This window comes from Phalaenopsis equestris, unplaced genomic scaffold, assembly GCF_001263595.1.
Source record: "Phalaenopsis equestris unplaced genomic scaffold, ASM126359v1 Scaffold198674, whole genome shotgun sequence".
Taxonomy (NCBI): domain Eukaryota; kingdom Viridiplantae; phylum Streptophyta; class Magnoliopsida; order Asparagales; family Orchidaceae; genus Phalaenopsis; species Phalaenopsis equestris.
The window spans coordinates 176,211-193,067 of record NW_018218585.1 but is presented as its reverse complement, the minus strand read 5'-3'; the positions used below and the strand labels follow the sequence as shown (position 1 = coordinate 193,067).

The window sequence follows — 16,857 nt, the reverse complement described above, 5'->3', positions numbered from 1 at the left end:
AAGACATTATTCCCTGATTTTTATCGAGAGTTTTCTTAGGTGACTTCGGTCATTTGAGATGTAATTAACTATAGGGGCTTGCCCTTATAGGGAGCTTTTCCGAACCCAGCTTAAAATAAACCCTATTTAATTATTTGTATTAAATAGGGGAACTTGTCGGCAAATAAAAATGGTTTCGCAGACCCAAACGGATGTCATATCTTTCTTAGTTTATTTGATTGAGCCTCACCCTCAAGTCTTGTGTTTATCCCTCGGGATAGATACAGGATTTGAGGTAGAGCGCTCTTTCATTTAAACTGTGAAAAATATGAGGTCAGTTTGATTCCATATTTTTCTAAAATTATATATATATATATATGTAAATTAAAAAAAGTCATTCCGAAGCGCGCGACGGGATTTCGATTCCGGCGGCCGACAGCTTCTTACGGGCGACCCCCAAACGCAACTTCCCCCTTTTAAACGCCGACAAGGACTAATAGTAGTATCAGAAAATCTAAAGCCTACATAACCTAAGTATGTTCTATTCTCAAAATTTTCATCCATGCTTTGTTAATGCTGATTTTTGTTGTTATAAATGCATTAAAATATTTTAAAATATCTCGTTTAACTTCATCTAGAATTGTTGGACATGGTCCTATATTCTTATGAATTTATGCTAGATGATGTTTAGTAGAGTTTCTATGCTCCTCTATGAAGGTTTTAGTGAGGAGTATACTACACACGTATTGCAGGTGTTGCATTAGGCATGACAAACAAAAGTGAATATTTCATCCTGCCATGAAAGATATTTGTAGATGGTGCATATAGCACCAGGTTCAAATAAAATCTTTCCGTCGTACCAAGTATCTCCTGTAGAGCTTTGCTAAGAAAAAGAAATAATAACAAGATAACTTATAATGGAACCTCCCCAATTTCTCCAAGATTGATTTGTAGTGACCTTCAGGAGAACCTCCATACATTACACCAAAAAAGACAGGTATGATTTTTGAGATAAGATCCTTATATATGAAATAATAAAAATAATAATAATGAAGGCCAAAAAAAAAAAAAAAAAAAAAAAAAAAAAAAATCCAAGGGATGTAAATATCAGCCTTACCTTTGCAAAGGTGCAATATGCATATTCTTGCAAGCTGTGCTCTATAGAACCGAGCGAAGATGGAAGGATAATACACATTACCTTTAAAGGGCTATTCGTTTAAAGTATTAAGGATACCTCCATATTTTAAATGAAGTGTAATTTGGATGTATTGTTTTTTGATTTTTAAAGATTTTTTTTTATGATGTAAAAAAAGAAACAGTTGAAATATCTTTTTTATTTTTTTGAAAGTAAATCGAAATCAATTATAGGACATGGACATATCAGGGACATGAGCTGCAAGGTCATCAATGTGAAGGTCGATATGCCGCAGTGATTTCTAGGTCACTTACTTGGAGGTTTTGAGGATATTTAGGTTTGCTTGAGGTCATGGGCTAGTGGGGGTCTTACCACGACAAAATATTAGGGTCATGCAATGAGATTGTAAGAGTCGTGCTGCATAGTCTCAGAGGGTAGCACATGTTGTATTTTGAAGATTTGACTAAATTCATATTGCATTGAAAATGAACTAATGAGAGTATTCCAAATTCGTCAATAATTATTTTGTATTTATATTTTCTTCATTCAAAAGTCTGAAGTTTTAGAACTCCTATATATTGTTTACTTTCGCTTTGAAACATCTAGCCAAATAGCCCTTGAGTGAAAATTTTAAAATGGGTGTACCCTGCAGTTTTTTAAACAAGGCATCACCTATTCCATAGGAGCTTATTCTTTATTGAAAGAAAGTACTCCTTTTATCCTCTCCTTTTCTCATGGATGCTAGTTCGGGAGCTTCTTTGTATCACTCATGTTCTGTGACTAACTTGCTGTGACTAACTTGGATTTAGGATAACTAACATGTTGTTGGTGGCCCTTATCTATTTCATAGGTTATCTGTGGGCTCGTGTGACTTAGAATATGATGCCCTTTTGGGGTTGCTTGCGAGAGTTGGCTTTGAATTTTTTATTGCACGGTGGTTATTATGTTGAGCGACTTGTCAGACCACAATCAATTCTAGGGGCATCGATGCCACTCCCATTTTGGATTTGTTGACTGATTAAACTGACTTCAACTACAAACAAAATGCTTGGGTTTTGCATTGAATTCAAAATAAAGTTTAACTTATGTCAGCATTATTCAAATTAATATGTCTGTACTCTTTTCATTATTAAATAAATCACGGCAGTCCAGTTTGATTTGGCAATACTTTCTTTATCTTTATTATGGATAAGTGCTCCCAAAACCGCTTGTCATGCCATGCATGAACTGCTGGTTCGTATTGCATTAGACTAGGTGACACTTTTAAATTCATGTTAGTCTTTTGTTTCTCTTTTTTTGTGCTTTATGTTTAGGATGTCTCCATTGTGCCTTAAAGGTCAGGGATTCATGTCTCGAAGCAATTTTTGTAGTTCATGTTAGACTTTGTACATGAAGCCTTCCTAAATGCCATATTGGTGGGAGCCTTGTGCATCTGCTATGTATTTTTTACCTTTTAATGAGGTTTCATATTTTCTGAGTGAATTCATTAGATATACTTGTGTTTAATGATGGAACATCAAGAATATTGGCGAAACTGAATGCAACGAAGTTACTGCTCAAAACAAACCCTAGCTGAGATGTCTTCGGATCATTTACATTCCGAAGTTTATTCACTTATTGATTTATTTATTTTTTATTCATTTCTTATGTGAAGGCCTCCCTGCTGTGATAGACTCTTTTTTTTTGACTTTTCATTGTCTATAAATTATGTCTAGCTTTCTGGCTATTTTTCATTAGCTGTGTATCACAATGATTTCAAAACTTATTTATGTTATATGCTCTGTGAATGGATATTGTTCAATTGTAATAGATGATGATTTTCATCACCATATTTTCTGCTGTTCATCATTATTGATGGTTGGGCCTAAAATGCACGTCTTATTTTTAAAAAATCCATTCATTAATTCTTTTAAAAATAACTAATGTAGCTAATTGCATTTATTTGTACTGTGTTTGATATATTTATTTTGGATGCAGTTATTGTAAAATTCTCCCAAACTTCTACTTAATAAGAAGTAAACAAAAGCCCATTTTTTTTCTTTGAAATAACAGTTGTAGAACTCAATTTGAGAAACATAGAGGTTTGTGCTAATGACAGTTAGCTGACACTCTGCAGTCGAAGTTAAAAGTAGTTCAGATGGCTTCTTGATTAAAATGCGTGATGGTCGGAATTTGAGATGTGTTCACAACAATCCCCAAGGAGGAAATCTGCCAGATTATGCTCCCCATCCTGCTATTGTGCTGAAAATCGAAGATGGAAGTGATCTTTTATTTCCAATTATAGTCTGTATGTTATTTTGTTTTTTTTTACTTTTTAACCTTATTTTAGGCTATCCATTTTCAGTAGAGTGATCTCCAGTACTCTTTTTTCGCAGTGGAGATGCCAAGCATTCTGCTAATGGCTGCCATCCGAAACGTTCAAATTGTAATGATACACACTTCTACTTGTTTGCACCGTTTGAATTATAGTTTAGCTAGCTTTCTCCTGAAAACTGATGAATCTCACTGATGTCTGTAGGCTAGACCAACCATCTATCAGGTGGTCAGGGAGATGATTGAGAAAATGGGCTATCAGGTGAGTTATTGATCACATTGTATATTTTACTCGGTTGTTGATGTGTTCTTGGTCATTTTTTTAGTGCGTCATACATGTATAGCGATCGGATGTGGTTGTGTCATGTTTGAGCATTAAACATAGTGTTCTTGACTTTATAGGAATGGTTCATCTCTTATTTGTATGATTGGATGCCATAATCCATAATGCTTCTAATTGTTCAGGTTCAACTTGTTCGTGTTACTAAAAGAGTTCACGAAGCATATTTTGCACAGCTTTACCTTAAAAAGGTTATCTGAGGTCCTGCAAATGCTTTAGTTGACTCATTTTTTACGTTGATAATTGAATTATTAATTGATAGGTGGGGAATGAAAAAGAATGCATCAGCTTTGACCTTCGTCCTTCCGATGCCATTAATATGGCTGTGCGATGCAAGGTATAATCTTTTCTCATTTCTATTTTAACAAAAAAATATGGTTGGATATCTTGACCAAATTTTGCTCAGGATGGATCCCAAAACCATTTAATTTGCTTTGAGATTAGTGTAATATTTGGGTAGTCAATCAAAATTAATATTGCGCACATCTCAAAACAAACCCAACTATTTTAAGACCTATCTTGATCAAATTTTTGTTAGGATATCTTGATTCTCCGAGTAATTTGGCCTATAGATGAGTTTAAAGTAGCTTGTTCTCTGAGCTGAAGCAGGTGCCAATTCAAGTAAACAGACAGCTCGCATATACTGATGGTGTGAGGGTTGTTGAACCATCCAAAGTAGTCCAGGCTTCCATCGCTGATGGGCTACTGTTCACAGAGCTTGATAGGTAGAATGCTTTTCATATTTATTACTACCTGCCACATCATTGTCTCAGACAGTTATTTTCATTTGTTTCCCATTATTTTGTGTACTTTATCAGAGAGAAAGATTGATGTATGGCAAGCAGCAGGATTATAGATTTTGTAGCAATGAAAAAATAAAGGGAGAAGAAAGATAAAGATAACAACAGTGAATCCCTGGGCTTTCATTTTTTTGATTTGTCAATTCATTTCAACTATTGAATTGATTGGTCTTGGAATTTATAACATGTATATGTACACATGGATTGATGAATAGAATGAATGAAACTTTTCTCCTTTTAATTGATTGGTCTTGGATTTTACCTTTCATCATGAAGAAAGGAAGGGGTTGTCATACGAAGTATTTCTGACCCAATTTGTACTACAACAGGCCGGATGGTCAACCTTGCATGGAGAGTCTGGAGTTCAATTTGGTTCGTAATATGTTGATTGCAGCTGTTGAAGAACGTTATAGAGATGCAGGTACAGTATAATTACTTTTCTTTTTCATCAAATGATTAGTATAATCTTTTTTGAAAATTTAAAGTTTATTATTGTTTTTAATTACTGTAGGGGCTGGCTATATGCTATTTGGGTGGAGGTGCCTTTAAATTTGTGAAAATGTAAATTTTTTATTATGTGCTCATGCCAATCATCTAGATATCCTTCTTGTGGATAAGACCAGAGAAAGAGTTCAAGAAAAATTTGAATTATGGAGGTCTACATTAAAATCTAAAGGCATTTGTTTGAGTAGATCTAAACCTGACTACATGGAATGTAATTTTAATAGTAGTAACTCTAGCGGCGGAGTTGTAACTGTGGGTGATGAAATCTTTAAAAGGTGTGATCGTTTTAGATATCTCGGTCTAGTGTTCAAAGTGATGTTGATTTAGATTGGGATGTTATCAGTAGAATTCAATTTATTAGGTTGAAGTAGAGGAATTCATCAGGCTTATTGTGTGATAGAAAAGTATTGCTTAAACTTAAAGGAAAATTTTATATGATTATGGTGAGACCTGCAATACTCTATGGCGTTGAATCTAACCAAAAAACAAAGTTAAGTGTTGCTGAGATGAGAATGCTTAGGTGGATGAATGGCTTGACACTTAGAGACAAAATGCGAAATGCATATATCCGTGATAGGGTTGGTGTGGCTCCAGTGGTGGACAATGTTAGAGAGGGTCGTCTTAGATGGTTTGGTCACATTAAACACCGACCATCGATGATCCTATTAGGAGAGTAAATGTCGACTTATGTTAAGATGTTAAGAAAGGCAAAGGTAAACCTAGAAAGACTTGGGCATATTGTATAAAAAATAAAATAATCTTTATCTATTAGAATAAAATGAAAATATGATATTTAATAGAACGCAGTGGAAAAAAAGTATTCATGTAGCTGATCCCAGTTAGGGTCCGTTTGGGGCCGCTTCTTTTGCACGGCGCTGCCCCAAATCGCGAATTTTTTTTCTCGTTTGGATGCTGCGTTCGCGGTTGCCCGCCACTAAATTAGGCGCAGGCTGCAAGATCGACCCACGGCCCCGCGTTATGTTCTAATAATGAATCATTGCCCCGCGCTCCCCACGTCTCCCGAACCCTCTCCTGCCTCCTCATTGTCTCCCCAAAGCCTCTTCTTCCCTAGCTTCTGGCGAAGCCGAACCCACGCGGAAAAGAACGTTTCCCAGGAGGCCTTCAATTTCTTCGGTCTCACACATGGGGTCCAAGTCGGCGGATGCTAGGCCATCACCGAAGCTCAAGCCGGAAATCCCTCGTATTCCCCCTGTTCAGCAGAAAGAGGCGCGATTTCCTTTCTCCTTCTCCATTCGTTCAAAATGACTTCAATATTCGACTCTGGTTCTTATTCCTTTTCTTTATAGGTCTTGTTATTCGAGTGGTGGTTAATGAAAGCAGAGAAGGACTACAATAGGAGTTTACTGTTGGCGGATTCACTTAAAGGTAAATCCAACCTTCATTTATTTATTGTTCATTCTCCATGGGATGGTTTTTAGGTTTCCATCACTTCGAAAGATTTTGGTTACTGTATAGCTTCAAACAACTGTTTCATGCTGGTTTTTGATTTAATGGAATTAATATAAAACTTGATTAACCTAGAAAATATGAGTAAATGTATTTTAATTCCACACTCAAACTTAACTGATTGATTTTAATTTAAAAAATTGCAATTATTTTATAATTATTAATTAATAAATAATTTAGTTTTAAAATCATTCAATAAATTTATATGTAATTGTTATTAATATAATTAATATGATTAATAACTAATATGTAAATAAAGATTTACATACATACCACTAAATTCCTATGTATTTACAAACAGTTTTACTCAATAGGTGCATAATGATCATTTGTCTAAAAACAACTATCATAAAGCTGTTGTCAAACAACTACAACAAACAACCATCCAGCCTCCCTGCCGTAGCTTTCCCACAGCAGTTTCTTGGGGCAGCTAAGCTGTAGCTGAAAAGCTGAGAAGCTGCAGCTGTCTCAAACAGACCCTTAGTGGGATAAAGACTTGTTGTTGTGCTCATGCGAATCATCAGGATTGCTAAAGCTTTCTTTGCCTTAGTTGACATATTTTGAACTTTTTTTTTTAAAACTGGAGCTTGCCTTTTCTGTAGCTCCTACACCCAATGATAACCCACCATAGAAGTACATTCATGTTGCAATTATTATTTCATCAAACCAACAAGAGTGGATACTGGCTTTGTTTTACTCTTTCTAAAGACTCGTTTTTTTAATAATTTATAAGCAAATTCAAGTATTTCCAACTTGTTATACTCACTCTTTTTTTACATTGATGTTAGATATTCCACGTTCATGATTATTCTTTATCCTTCAGGATGCCACATGTTCTATCAGAATGCCTAACTTAATCTTTTGGTGGCATAGAGGTGATAGATTTACCCAGGAGCAGTTATATGAGAACATCACGTAGAATATCTATGAAGCACACATACTGATATTGGGACACAAAAATGATATGTGCCAAACATGGCAATATAATTTAATTGTATAAAATGTGACACATGACATTTATATATATTGAGAAATCCTTGATGTGGAAGCGTTCTGACATCGGCGTAGGCGATCTAGGGTTCCACCGCAATGATGGTTCGATCCTTCCTCTTCTCCTGTGCTTTTCATTCATATTTTTGCTTTTTTTTTCCATGTCAGCTTTGGGGTCGCAGGTTTTCGCGGTTTTCGTTTCAATTTCGTGGCTTCGTGCTTTACCCTAACTCTCTTCTGCTATTCGGGTTTCCTTGTTTGTTGGGTGCTTTGTTTGCCGCTGTCGTGACATTTGTGCAGCGGTGTTCGTTGGCTGCACTCTCGCGTCGGGGTGATTATCCTAGCCTCGTCCTCTTGGTGTTTTTGCGGCCTTTTGCTACTCTGATTTCATGGCACCTCCCTCATCATCGACTGAACCTACTTCAATTGTGGTTAAACCCTTCTACGCTGCAGCGGTTGATAAAAACATTGCTCCTTCACACTTTGGGGAATAAAGCTTCACTTCTTCAACCATCAAGTATTATATGCTATTGGGGCTATTCTCGATAAACCAATGCAGTTAGACATTTCTACCTTTAATCTGTCAAGGCCTTCTACTACAAGGGTTTTAATGGAGAGGGATATTACACTTCCAGATGTTGAAGAAATCTGGCTTGACATTGTTCACAATGGTTACTGACAACAAATCATTATGGAGCAAATCTTACTACTGCTATCATTATAAGATGTTTGACCACACACATGATAAATGTTCCAGATTACACCCAGAGTTGAAACCTTTTATTCTAATACAACTGGATATAGATAAGCTTATCGTTGAACAACATGCACAGGAACCATCTATTCCTCAACATATTATTTTTTACAATGCTATCCAACGGTCATCTTTGGATCCTGCAACTTTACTGGAACCTGCCGTTACTAATGTTAACCAGACAGATGAGTTGCTTGTTGTCCCCACTCCTAATAATGGAAACAGTCCTACACAGCCAGATACTGCTCCCAGTGAACCTAATGAGAATCCTTGTCTAAGCAAGCCTCCTGAGACTCCCTCTCATTTGGTTGATGTTTGGGAAGGTACTCGTACTTTGGAGGAAGCCAGGATCAAGGTGAGAAAAATGATGAGTTGGAACACTAAATTGAGGATGAATGACAGGTTCAAATATACAAGAGAAAGAAAAAAGGAATGCTTCAACTACAAAATCTTCAGGATGACAGTTTGACCATCTCGGGTGAAAACTCCCTTCACAATTTGTTGCTGGAATCTGGAACCAGGGGAAGGAGGAAAGAAAAACCTCCTATCATGATTGATCTCTTCTACTCTTGCTCGTCAATGTTCTACGATTCCACGATGTCTAATTTTTGGGGTATACTTGTTCATTGTGGGTACTTTTTTGTAGTCATGTATACCTTGTGAGTGGGTTCCTAGCACCCGCTCACTAAAACCTTTGTATCAATTTCCTATCTATGAAATTTATATTTAATTATTTATTTACTTATAAATAGCAACGTCGAGCTCTGCTAGGGTTGAGTGCGGTAATGGCGGTTGGTGATGGTTGTCTTCCTCCTTCAGTGGTTGTTTTGTGTTTTTCTCTTTCTCTGCTTTCTGGGTCGTCCTGAAACTGGTCCTTTTTGTTTTGGAATAGTGGAGTTACTGTTCCATTGGTTTCATGGACCTGTTAATGAGTTTACAAATTTATGTTTAAATACTACTGGAGCTACAACACCCAGGAGGGTTACTTATGCTGAGGCTATTGGAAGTTTTGAATCACCCATTAATGCTGACAAGTTGGTGTTCCCACAACACTGCCACGACACTCTTGATGGTCGTGGTATCTGTCCTTTTAAGGCTGGTAAGAAGGGGGTATACATGCCTTATTTGTTAATGAAACTGAAGTTAATACCTTGGCCTACCCTTTTAAATTAACCCTTGTGGGGAAGTTCCAACTTGGACACCCCAGAATGGAGCTCATCATGAATTATTTTGAAGATTTTAAGTTCATGGGTGCCTAGAATGTTGGAGATTTTGATGGGAGACATGCAATGATCCACTTAACTAAAGAAGTAGATTATGCTAGTATTTTCTCTAAAATGTAAACCATGTTTGAAGGCAATTCCATGGAGTTGCTTAAGCCCCAGATTTTGATCCTAGTCAAGAGCCAGTAATTGTTCCAATATGGTTTAAATTTCTTGGTCTTAAACTACACTTTTTTAGTCATCAATTTCTCTTCTCATTTGATGCCATACTTAGAAGAACTATGAAGCTGGATGTTTCTACCTTCAACCTTACTAGACCTTATGTTGCAAGAACTCTGATTGAAAGGGACATCACCCTTCATGATGTTCATGAAATATGGATTGGTACTGCTCCTAATGGGTACTGACAGCCTGTTGTCATGGAGTATAGGCCTTATTATTGTGGAAGCTGTAGAATGTTTGGTCATACTTAGGATAAGTGTTTCAAAACTCATCCTGAACTTAGAATTACTCCCACTGTTCATTTTGATGCTCCACTTGTTGACACTCATTGTCCTGTGGTAGAGCCACTTGCTAACAGACAAGATGTCAATAGGAGTTTGGGAGATGTTGGGCTGGAGGAACCTAAGGAAGCTGGAGGTCCTCATGTTCAAAACTCTATTCTTGGGGAGACAGTTGTTGGATTCAGACAGGATGGAGGATGTTGCCCTTAAAGAGCCCAACCCATCCTAATCTGCTTGATGATCAAGAGACTTCTTTTCCCACTGTTCCACTCGATAAAGGGTAGGCTCCTAAATTGGATGAGTAGTGCACTGCACCATCTTCCCTTGACTCCCCAAGGGATAATATAAACACCAATGACCTCCAACTACTTATGGAAGAGGAATGACAGGTTCAGAAAGCAAGGAAGAAAAAGCAAGGCATTTTGGAGCTCAAGAACTTACAGGATGATAACATTATAGATGCTAGTGGAAGTTCACAAATTTTGGGAGAGTCTCCCTCTAGATTGACTATGTGGGAGAGCAAAAACTCTTCGATATAATTAATTTTCTTTACTGAAATATTTGGGAGATTGCTCATCCCAATTCCCTTAATACTCCTCCATCTCAATAAAAAATATAAACCTTGGTGTATTGTTGTGCTTGAGCCAATGATATAAATTCCTAAAAAATTACTACAAAGTTACATGATTATCAATCTTATGCTAACTCCAACAACAAGATATGGGTTTTCTGCAGGAAGGAAATAATTTGGTCTGTTCTTATGGACCACCCTCAATTTGTACACATGGAATTCAATATTGATGGAAATACAGGTTTTTCTACCTTTGTGTATGCTGACTGCACAAAGGTGGCTAGAATTGAGCTTTGGCAAGTGATGAATAGAGCTGTGAAGAAAGTTTTGAAACCAATGGGGGGATTTTAACTGTATCTCATCTTCTATAAAAAAGTTGGGAGGTAGATCTTCTGACATTCACAGGATGACGAAATTCAATAATGATATACAGGAAGCTGGTCTACATGATTTGGGGTTCTAGGGCCCAAAGTTTACTTAGAGGAGAGAAAAAATCTGGGAAAGATTTGACAGGTTTTTGGTGAACACTCATTGGTTTCAAAACTTTCTTTACACCTCTATTCATCACTTGACTATGACTGGGTCTGATCATAGACCACTTCTCATCACAATATCAGGGTCTGAAGAATGGAAGATATCCTTTCAGATATCAGAATATGTGGTCTGCACACCCAAAATTTTTACATGTCATTTCTCAACAATGACAAAGTATTTAGCATCATAACCCCTGGATTCAGCTTTGGTTACTTCAAAAAAATATAGGGAAGGCACTGAATTTATGGAATTGGAAACGGATTTGGGGAAATCTTCAGTAAAATGGAGCAAGTTGATCTAGCTGTTGGGAATCTGGAGAAGGCTTTTGAATCAGGTCAAGTGGATGAGGCTGCCCTCTTTAAAGCTAATGAACATCGCATTCAAGGGGAGAGGTGGAGAATATCATATTTGGGTACACCATTCAGGAACCTCAAACACACATCTCTTATATCGTTGATGAACTCACTCTTGTCCCCACTATCACAAATTAACCTAAAAATGAACATACCACACCATTAAATACTTCCGTAGCTCCCACCAAGAACCAAGAATTCTGTGTACACCAGAAAGAAAAAAACATAGCATGTAAGGGATAATATGCAAAATCAAGAATGCAAATCCCCATATCCAACTCTACACACCCCAAATATTCACACGGAGGTTGAATCAATACATCATGAATACCAAGAGGAAGGAACGCAGTAATGCACAAAACACCCAGTAGAAGAATTTGTGACTTGTGGAAAATTATTATCCTTTTAATTTTTTTTTTTGTTCAGAACTTGAATAATGTGCAGCTCCCAAATTCAATTTAAGATCTTGAAAAAAATGGTACATGGATCATAACTTTGCCATCTGGGATAAGTGTAGGGTGGAAATGAGTATTCACCATTGAATATAAAACATGTTGGAGCATAGAAAGTTTCAAGGCTATACCTGTAGCAAAAGGGTTCACTCCATTATATGGGATCGACTATCATGGTTTTTCTTCAACACCTTTAGTGATCTCAACGGTAAGTTTGGGATGTATGACATATACAACCTAACTTGGGGGGAATTTTGATATGCACACGGTTTAGGAAACCATGTGTCCGTGATTACATTTGAGAGAAGAAACTATTCTTCCTTAATTATCTATTATTGTGTTTTATTTATTTCCTTTTTATCATGATGATTTGAATTTTCCTCTTTTCGTAAGAGGATTAGTCTTAATTGCAAATATATTAGTTATTTTTCTAATTAGAGTTTTTTGCTCCCAAATTTCTACAAACTAGCAAATGTATTTCATGTTGATTGAGTGATCCGTGACTTGTTTCTTCAAGAACAACTCCTCTTCTGGTTTGTGGTCTAATCCATGCTCGCCGCACATGGGTTATGCGTCCTAAGAAAGAACTTTCCAAAAGAGGAGCTTTTAAAAAGAGAAGAACCAGTGAAGAGATGGAGATTGGAGAGCAAAGAGGGAAAATTCCTTATGATTTTTTACTTCTCTTAATGGAATGATTAAAGAAGTTTCAGCTCTTCCAATGGAAGTCACTTTTGGAAGAATTCTCACTGAATAGCTCTCTTAGCCACCTCTATTTATAAGTTGTGCTGACCTGATATGTGCTCCATATAATGCTATTTAAGAAATAAAAAGTTAAAATGTATAATGTATAAAAAAATTACAAAAAAAAGTAGCCAAAAGTGTGGCGTGCATCTTGCCAGCTTATTCAGTCTTTTGGCGCATGATGAAGTCAATCTAATTTGTCGGAGAGAACTCGTCCCTTTAAAATGATATGGATGACCGGCCGAATTGACTTAATGATCTGCCTAACCGGGCTGTCTGGCTGAATTTGAGTGGCTTGTCTTTCTGGCCGTGCAGTCATGCTGAATTTGCTGGCCAATCTGGTTGGCCAACTTATAATTTAACCTAAACCTGTTGTAAGAGGTTTTCGCGGTACACTAACCCGTAGCCTTAACATCAATACGTCTACATCGTTGCTCTCATCATATCACTTCTATCTCCAAACTTTGAGCACTACAAAATTAGGCTAGTTGGGACTGGACCATCACTGTAGATCTACTCGTATATTGTCCTTATAGGCCTTGTTTAATACACATTCTTGAATTTCATCTGCTTGCTGTCACCCGTCTAGGCATTTCCATTCTCAGTTAAACCTTAAGAAATAAAAGGTGCAGCCTGCAGTCTTAACTTGTAGTCGAATGGTATTTATTTGCACTTGGTGATGCAGACTACAGACTGCAATACATTCTTATATGATCACCACATAAGATTTAACTATAGTATACTTTTTTGACCCAGCTTGCTGAAATAATGTCCAGCAACTGTGCCATATAAGATTAACTAGTGTTCCTTTTTTGACCCAGCTCAATGGAGAAACAAGCTCACACAGCTACGAGCAAAGAAAAATTGGGCATGACGAAGAGCTGCGCTGTGTGGACCGGACCGGACACACCACATTTCAAGGCCAGTCTCTCTGCGTTTGCGTTTGGAAGCCGCTGATTAAAGCAGCAACGACCAGTGTATATGTAGTTATATATTAATATGTAAAACATTGTTCAAGTTCCTTTCATGGCTGCCTGTTTGTGAATATTATTGCCTTTGTATATAGACTCGTGTGTTTATATATTCATGTAAATTGACAGTAAACGATACTTGAAATATAAAAAAGAATTGTAAACATAAGTAGGCATTTTAAATTTTGTTTAAAACCGGGTATTGATGATGTCTTATTTTTGGGTGGTAGGGAGTGAGCTAAAGCTCATCAGCAATTTTATTTGCATGCCCTAACCTTAAGAGGGATTATTCATAGCAAACAAGAAGACTTATTTAACTTTAATAAAATATTTAATATTCATTAAATAATTCACTGTTTTTTCCCAGCAAAATTTTGAAGTTTCAATTTGATATTCTATTGTGGGGATAAATTGAACTTTAAAAATTGATTATGAGAAAATGATTGAATATTTGTGTGTAGAAAGAGAACTCTTAGGTGACGTTGTTTTTTTTGTTTCATGATTCTGTTCATTCTATTTCCAATATACCTTGTTCTCGTTTGCATTCGTAGTTTTCAATTTTGGAAGATTTAAATACTTGAATTCTTATGTTTTTATATATCTAATATCTAAATTTTAATTTTTACATACATGATATCTATTTCACTTTTGGAAGGTAGAATGATGATATTTTTGATATGTTATGAATTATTTGTGGTAGAAATATAAAAAAGTAAATTTTAGGTGTTATATATCTAAATACATAGAAATTGGGGGATATGTCGTGTGCAAATGTCCCTATATTTACAATGTGAACTTTCTCTCACCTCATATATATTTATGTGGGGAACGTGAATATATTTCATTATGCCCGCGTAGATCTCACATGAACATATAATTAGAATGGAAAGTTAAAATGCTAAAATTTATCATAGAAAGCATTCACCTTTCTCTTATAAGGGACTCCGGTTGGGTTCCTGAAATCAATAACTAATTTTGTATTCAAACAAGCTTTCACGTTAAGGCGGATAAAGGCATGTGGTTTTTGGATAGTAAATTCTTTAGTCATATGGCTAGTGCAAAAAGTAAATTTTTAGCACTAGAATCTAAAATAAGTGAAAAAGGGACGCTTGGTGATAATACTACATGAAAAATAAGTAGCTTGAGTTATATTGGCAAAAAAGATTCCTTTTTTTTTATCAAAAGGCCCTTTTAGTTGGATTAAAATATAACTTGATAGGTATTAGTCAACTATGAGATAAAGGATTTGATATTAGAAAATTTTCTTAATAAATGCCTATTAAATTTAGATAGTAAAATTGTCTATGAAGTTATTCTCAGTAACTATATATATATATATATATATTAGTCATGTTTCCCTTCACGCTCGACACTGCTAGGGTTTCGACACATGTTACTACTTTGTTGTTTCTTATCCGACGTCTTCGCGCCTGATTCAGTTTCGTATCCCCGTCTTCCAGTCTCACGAGTTTTTCCCCGCGCTGAAACGCGGCTTGTATCCCGTCTTCTCGTCTCACAAGCTTTCCCGGCTCTGCGGCTCCTCTGTGGCTCGATTTTCTGTCTCGCGGGTTCTACGGCTCGTTTTCCCGTCTCGCGGGTACAACGCACGATTTCTGCGGCTCCTCTGTTGCACGTCCCGTCTTACGTGTTCTCCTTTTCAACTTCAGATGTTTCGACGCGATTCTTCTCGTGTTTATCAAAGCTGATTTCTTCTCTGTTCTTAACGCCACACCTCTATCTTTGAGGATGACTTCGGATAGATCGTATGCATCTGCTTTTACGGGTGTCCACGCTTCAGGTACACCTAAATCGTCCTCTTTTCCTCCCTCATTTGAGTGGGCGGAGGACATTAAGAAACCTGGTAGGAAGAATGAGAAGTCTGCCATCTTTTTTACGGAAGCTGAAGGTATTCAACTTGCTTCCTCATGCCGTCTGAATTTGGTTGGGAAATTTCTATATGGTTATCCCAAAATGAAGTTTATTCGCAAGAAATTTGAACTTATGCACCTTGTTTGGGAGTGGAAAATTAGAATATTAGATGGGAGACACATTCTTATTCAAATTAATAATGAATAAGATTACACACGCTTATTTGCTAAAAGGATAATCTAGATTGATAACAAAGTAATAAAGATTCCGAAATGGTCTGTGGAATTTGACCCACAGACAGAACCACAAATCATTCTGGTTTGGATTTGTCTCCCTGGTCTGAAATTTCATTATTTTTCTCAAAAAGTGTTGCTCTATTGCCTCAGCTTATGATAAGCCACTCAAGACGAACATTTCTACTTTTAATCTTTCTCGTCCATCGAAGCCATAATACTTGTTGAAAGAGACATTACTTCTTTCACTTCTGAGGAAGTCTAGTTGGGCACACAACACTATGGATATTGGCAGAAGGTAGAGATTTAGCATTTTTCTTCGTCTTGTTTGAATTGTCGTATGCTTGATCACTCCAGTTCTCAATGCCATCATCTACACCTCTACCTCAGACCAAAAAAGCAAAGTGCTCTGCTAGAGACAGTGATTCCATGTCCTCCTGATCAGCTCCAAGTTATTGACACTATTGATCATCAAAAGGATACCCCTGAAGACGTCACTATCTCCGCATGCAATATGTCAATCATTCAGTCTCTACACCACACTATAGCTCCCTCGTCTTTGGATCCTCCTATCATGGAGGCGATGGAGATTCTTTAGACTCCGCCTGCCCTAAAACCTATCATTGATATTACAGGTGAAAAATACTTTCGCTGCTTCACTACCGCCTCATCAGGTCCAGAAAGATGTCAATGTTACTCAAACTCATAGAGATCAGGATGTGCAACGACATATATCTGTCCAACCACCTTTGAACCAATCCATTGATCAGATGAGTCAATCCTCGGATGAGGAATGACAGGTCTACACATCCAGGTGGAAGAGGAAAAATGGAGACCTACTTGAGCTCAGGAATCTGATGGATGATACTTTGGTTACTTCGGGTAATGGTACGCACCTTACCAATTTGTTAGCTGACTCCCTTCCGAGAACTACAACTAAAGTGGGATGTCCCTAGAACTTTTGCGGTCGTTGATGGCTTTTTGGTTTTTTATCTTTAAGTATCTTTGCTTTATTGAGTTTTTTTGTGTGTTGTATTGTGTGAGTTTAACCTTCTTTTAGACCCTCTCATACAACCTATATGTACATTTTCTACGTTAATATATTAGCCCTTATATATATATATA

At 36.8% G+C, this 16,857-nt stretch overlaps 1 protein-coding gene across 4 annotated transcripts in view; it reads left to right on the top strand.

The window, feature by feature from the left end:
- Window positions 1–13,824, top strand: part of LOC110035633 (bifunctional nuclease 2) — a 35,200-nt gene extending 21,376 nt beyond the window's left edge. For 3 of the 4 annotated variants that reach the window (XM_020739895.1, XM_020739894.1, XM_020739896.1), the window contains 8 exons: window positions 3,231–3,401; window positions 3,490–3,539; window positions 3,633–3,689; window positions 3,893–3,958; window positions 4,030–4,104; window positions 4,377–4,492; window positions 4,897–4,988; window positions 13,481–13,824. In XM_020739895.1, the coding sequence (XP_020595554.1) occupies window positions 3,231–3,401; window positions 3,490–3,539; window positions 3,633–3,689; window positions 3,893–3,958; window positions 4,030–4,104; window positions 4,377–4,492; window positions 4,897–4,988; window positions 13,481–13,533 (680 nt within the window). In that variant the 3' untranslated portion in view covers window positions 13,534–13,824. Of the gene's footprint in view, window positions 1–3,230; window positions 3,402–3,489; window positions 3,540–3,632; window positions 3,690–3,892; window positions 3,959–4,029; window positions 4,105–4,376; window positions 4,493–4,896; window positions 4,989–5,078; window positions 5,129–13,480 lie in introns of all 4 variants that reach the window. The other variant, XM_020739897.1, reaches the window with a different exon arrangement.
- Window positions 13,825–16,857: the final 3,033 nt, after the last annotated feature.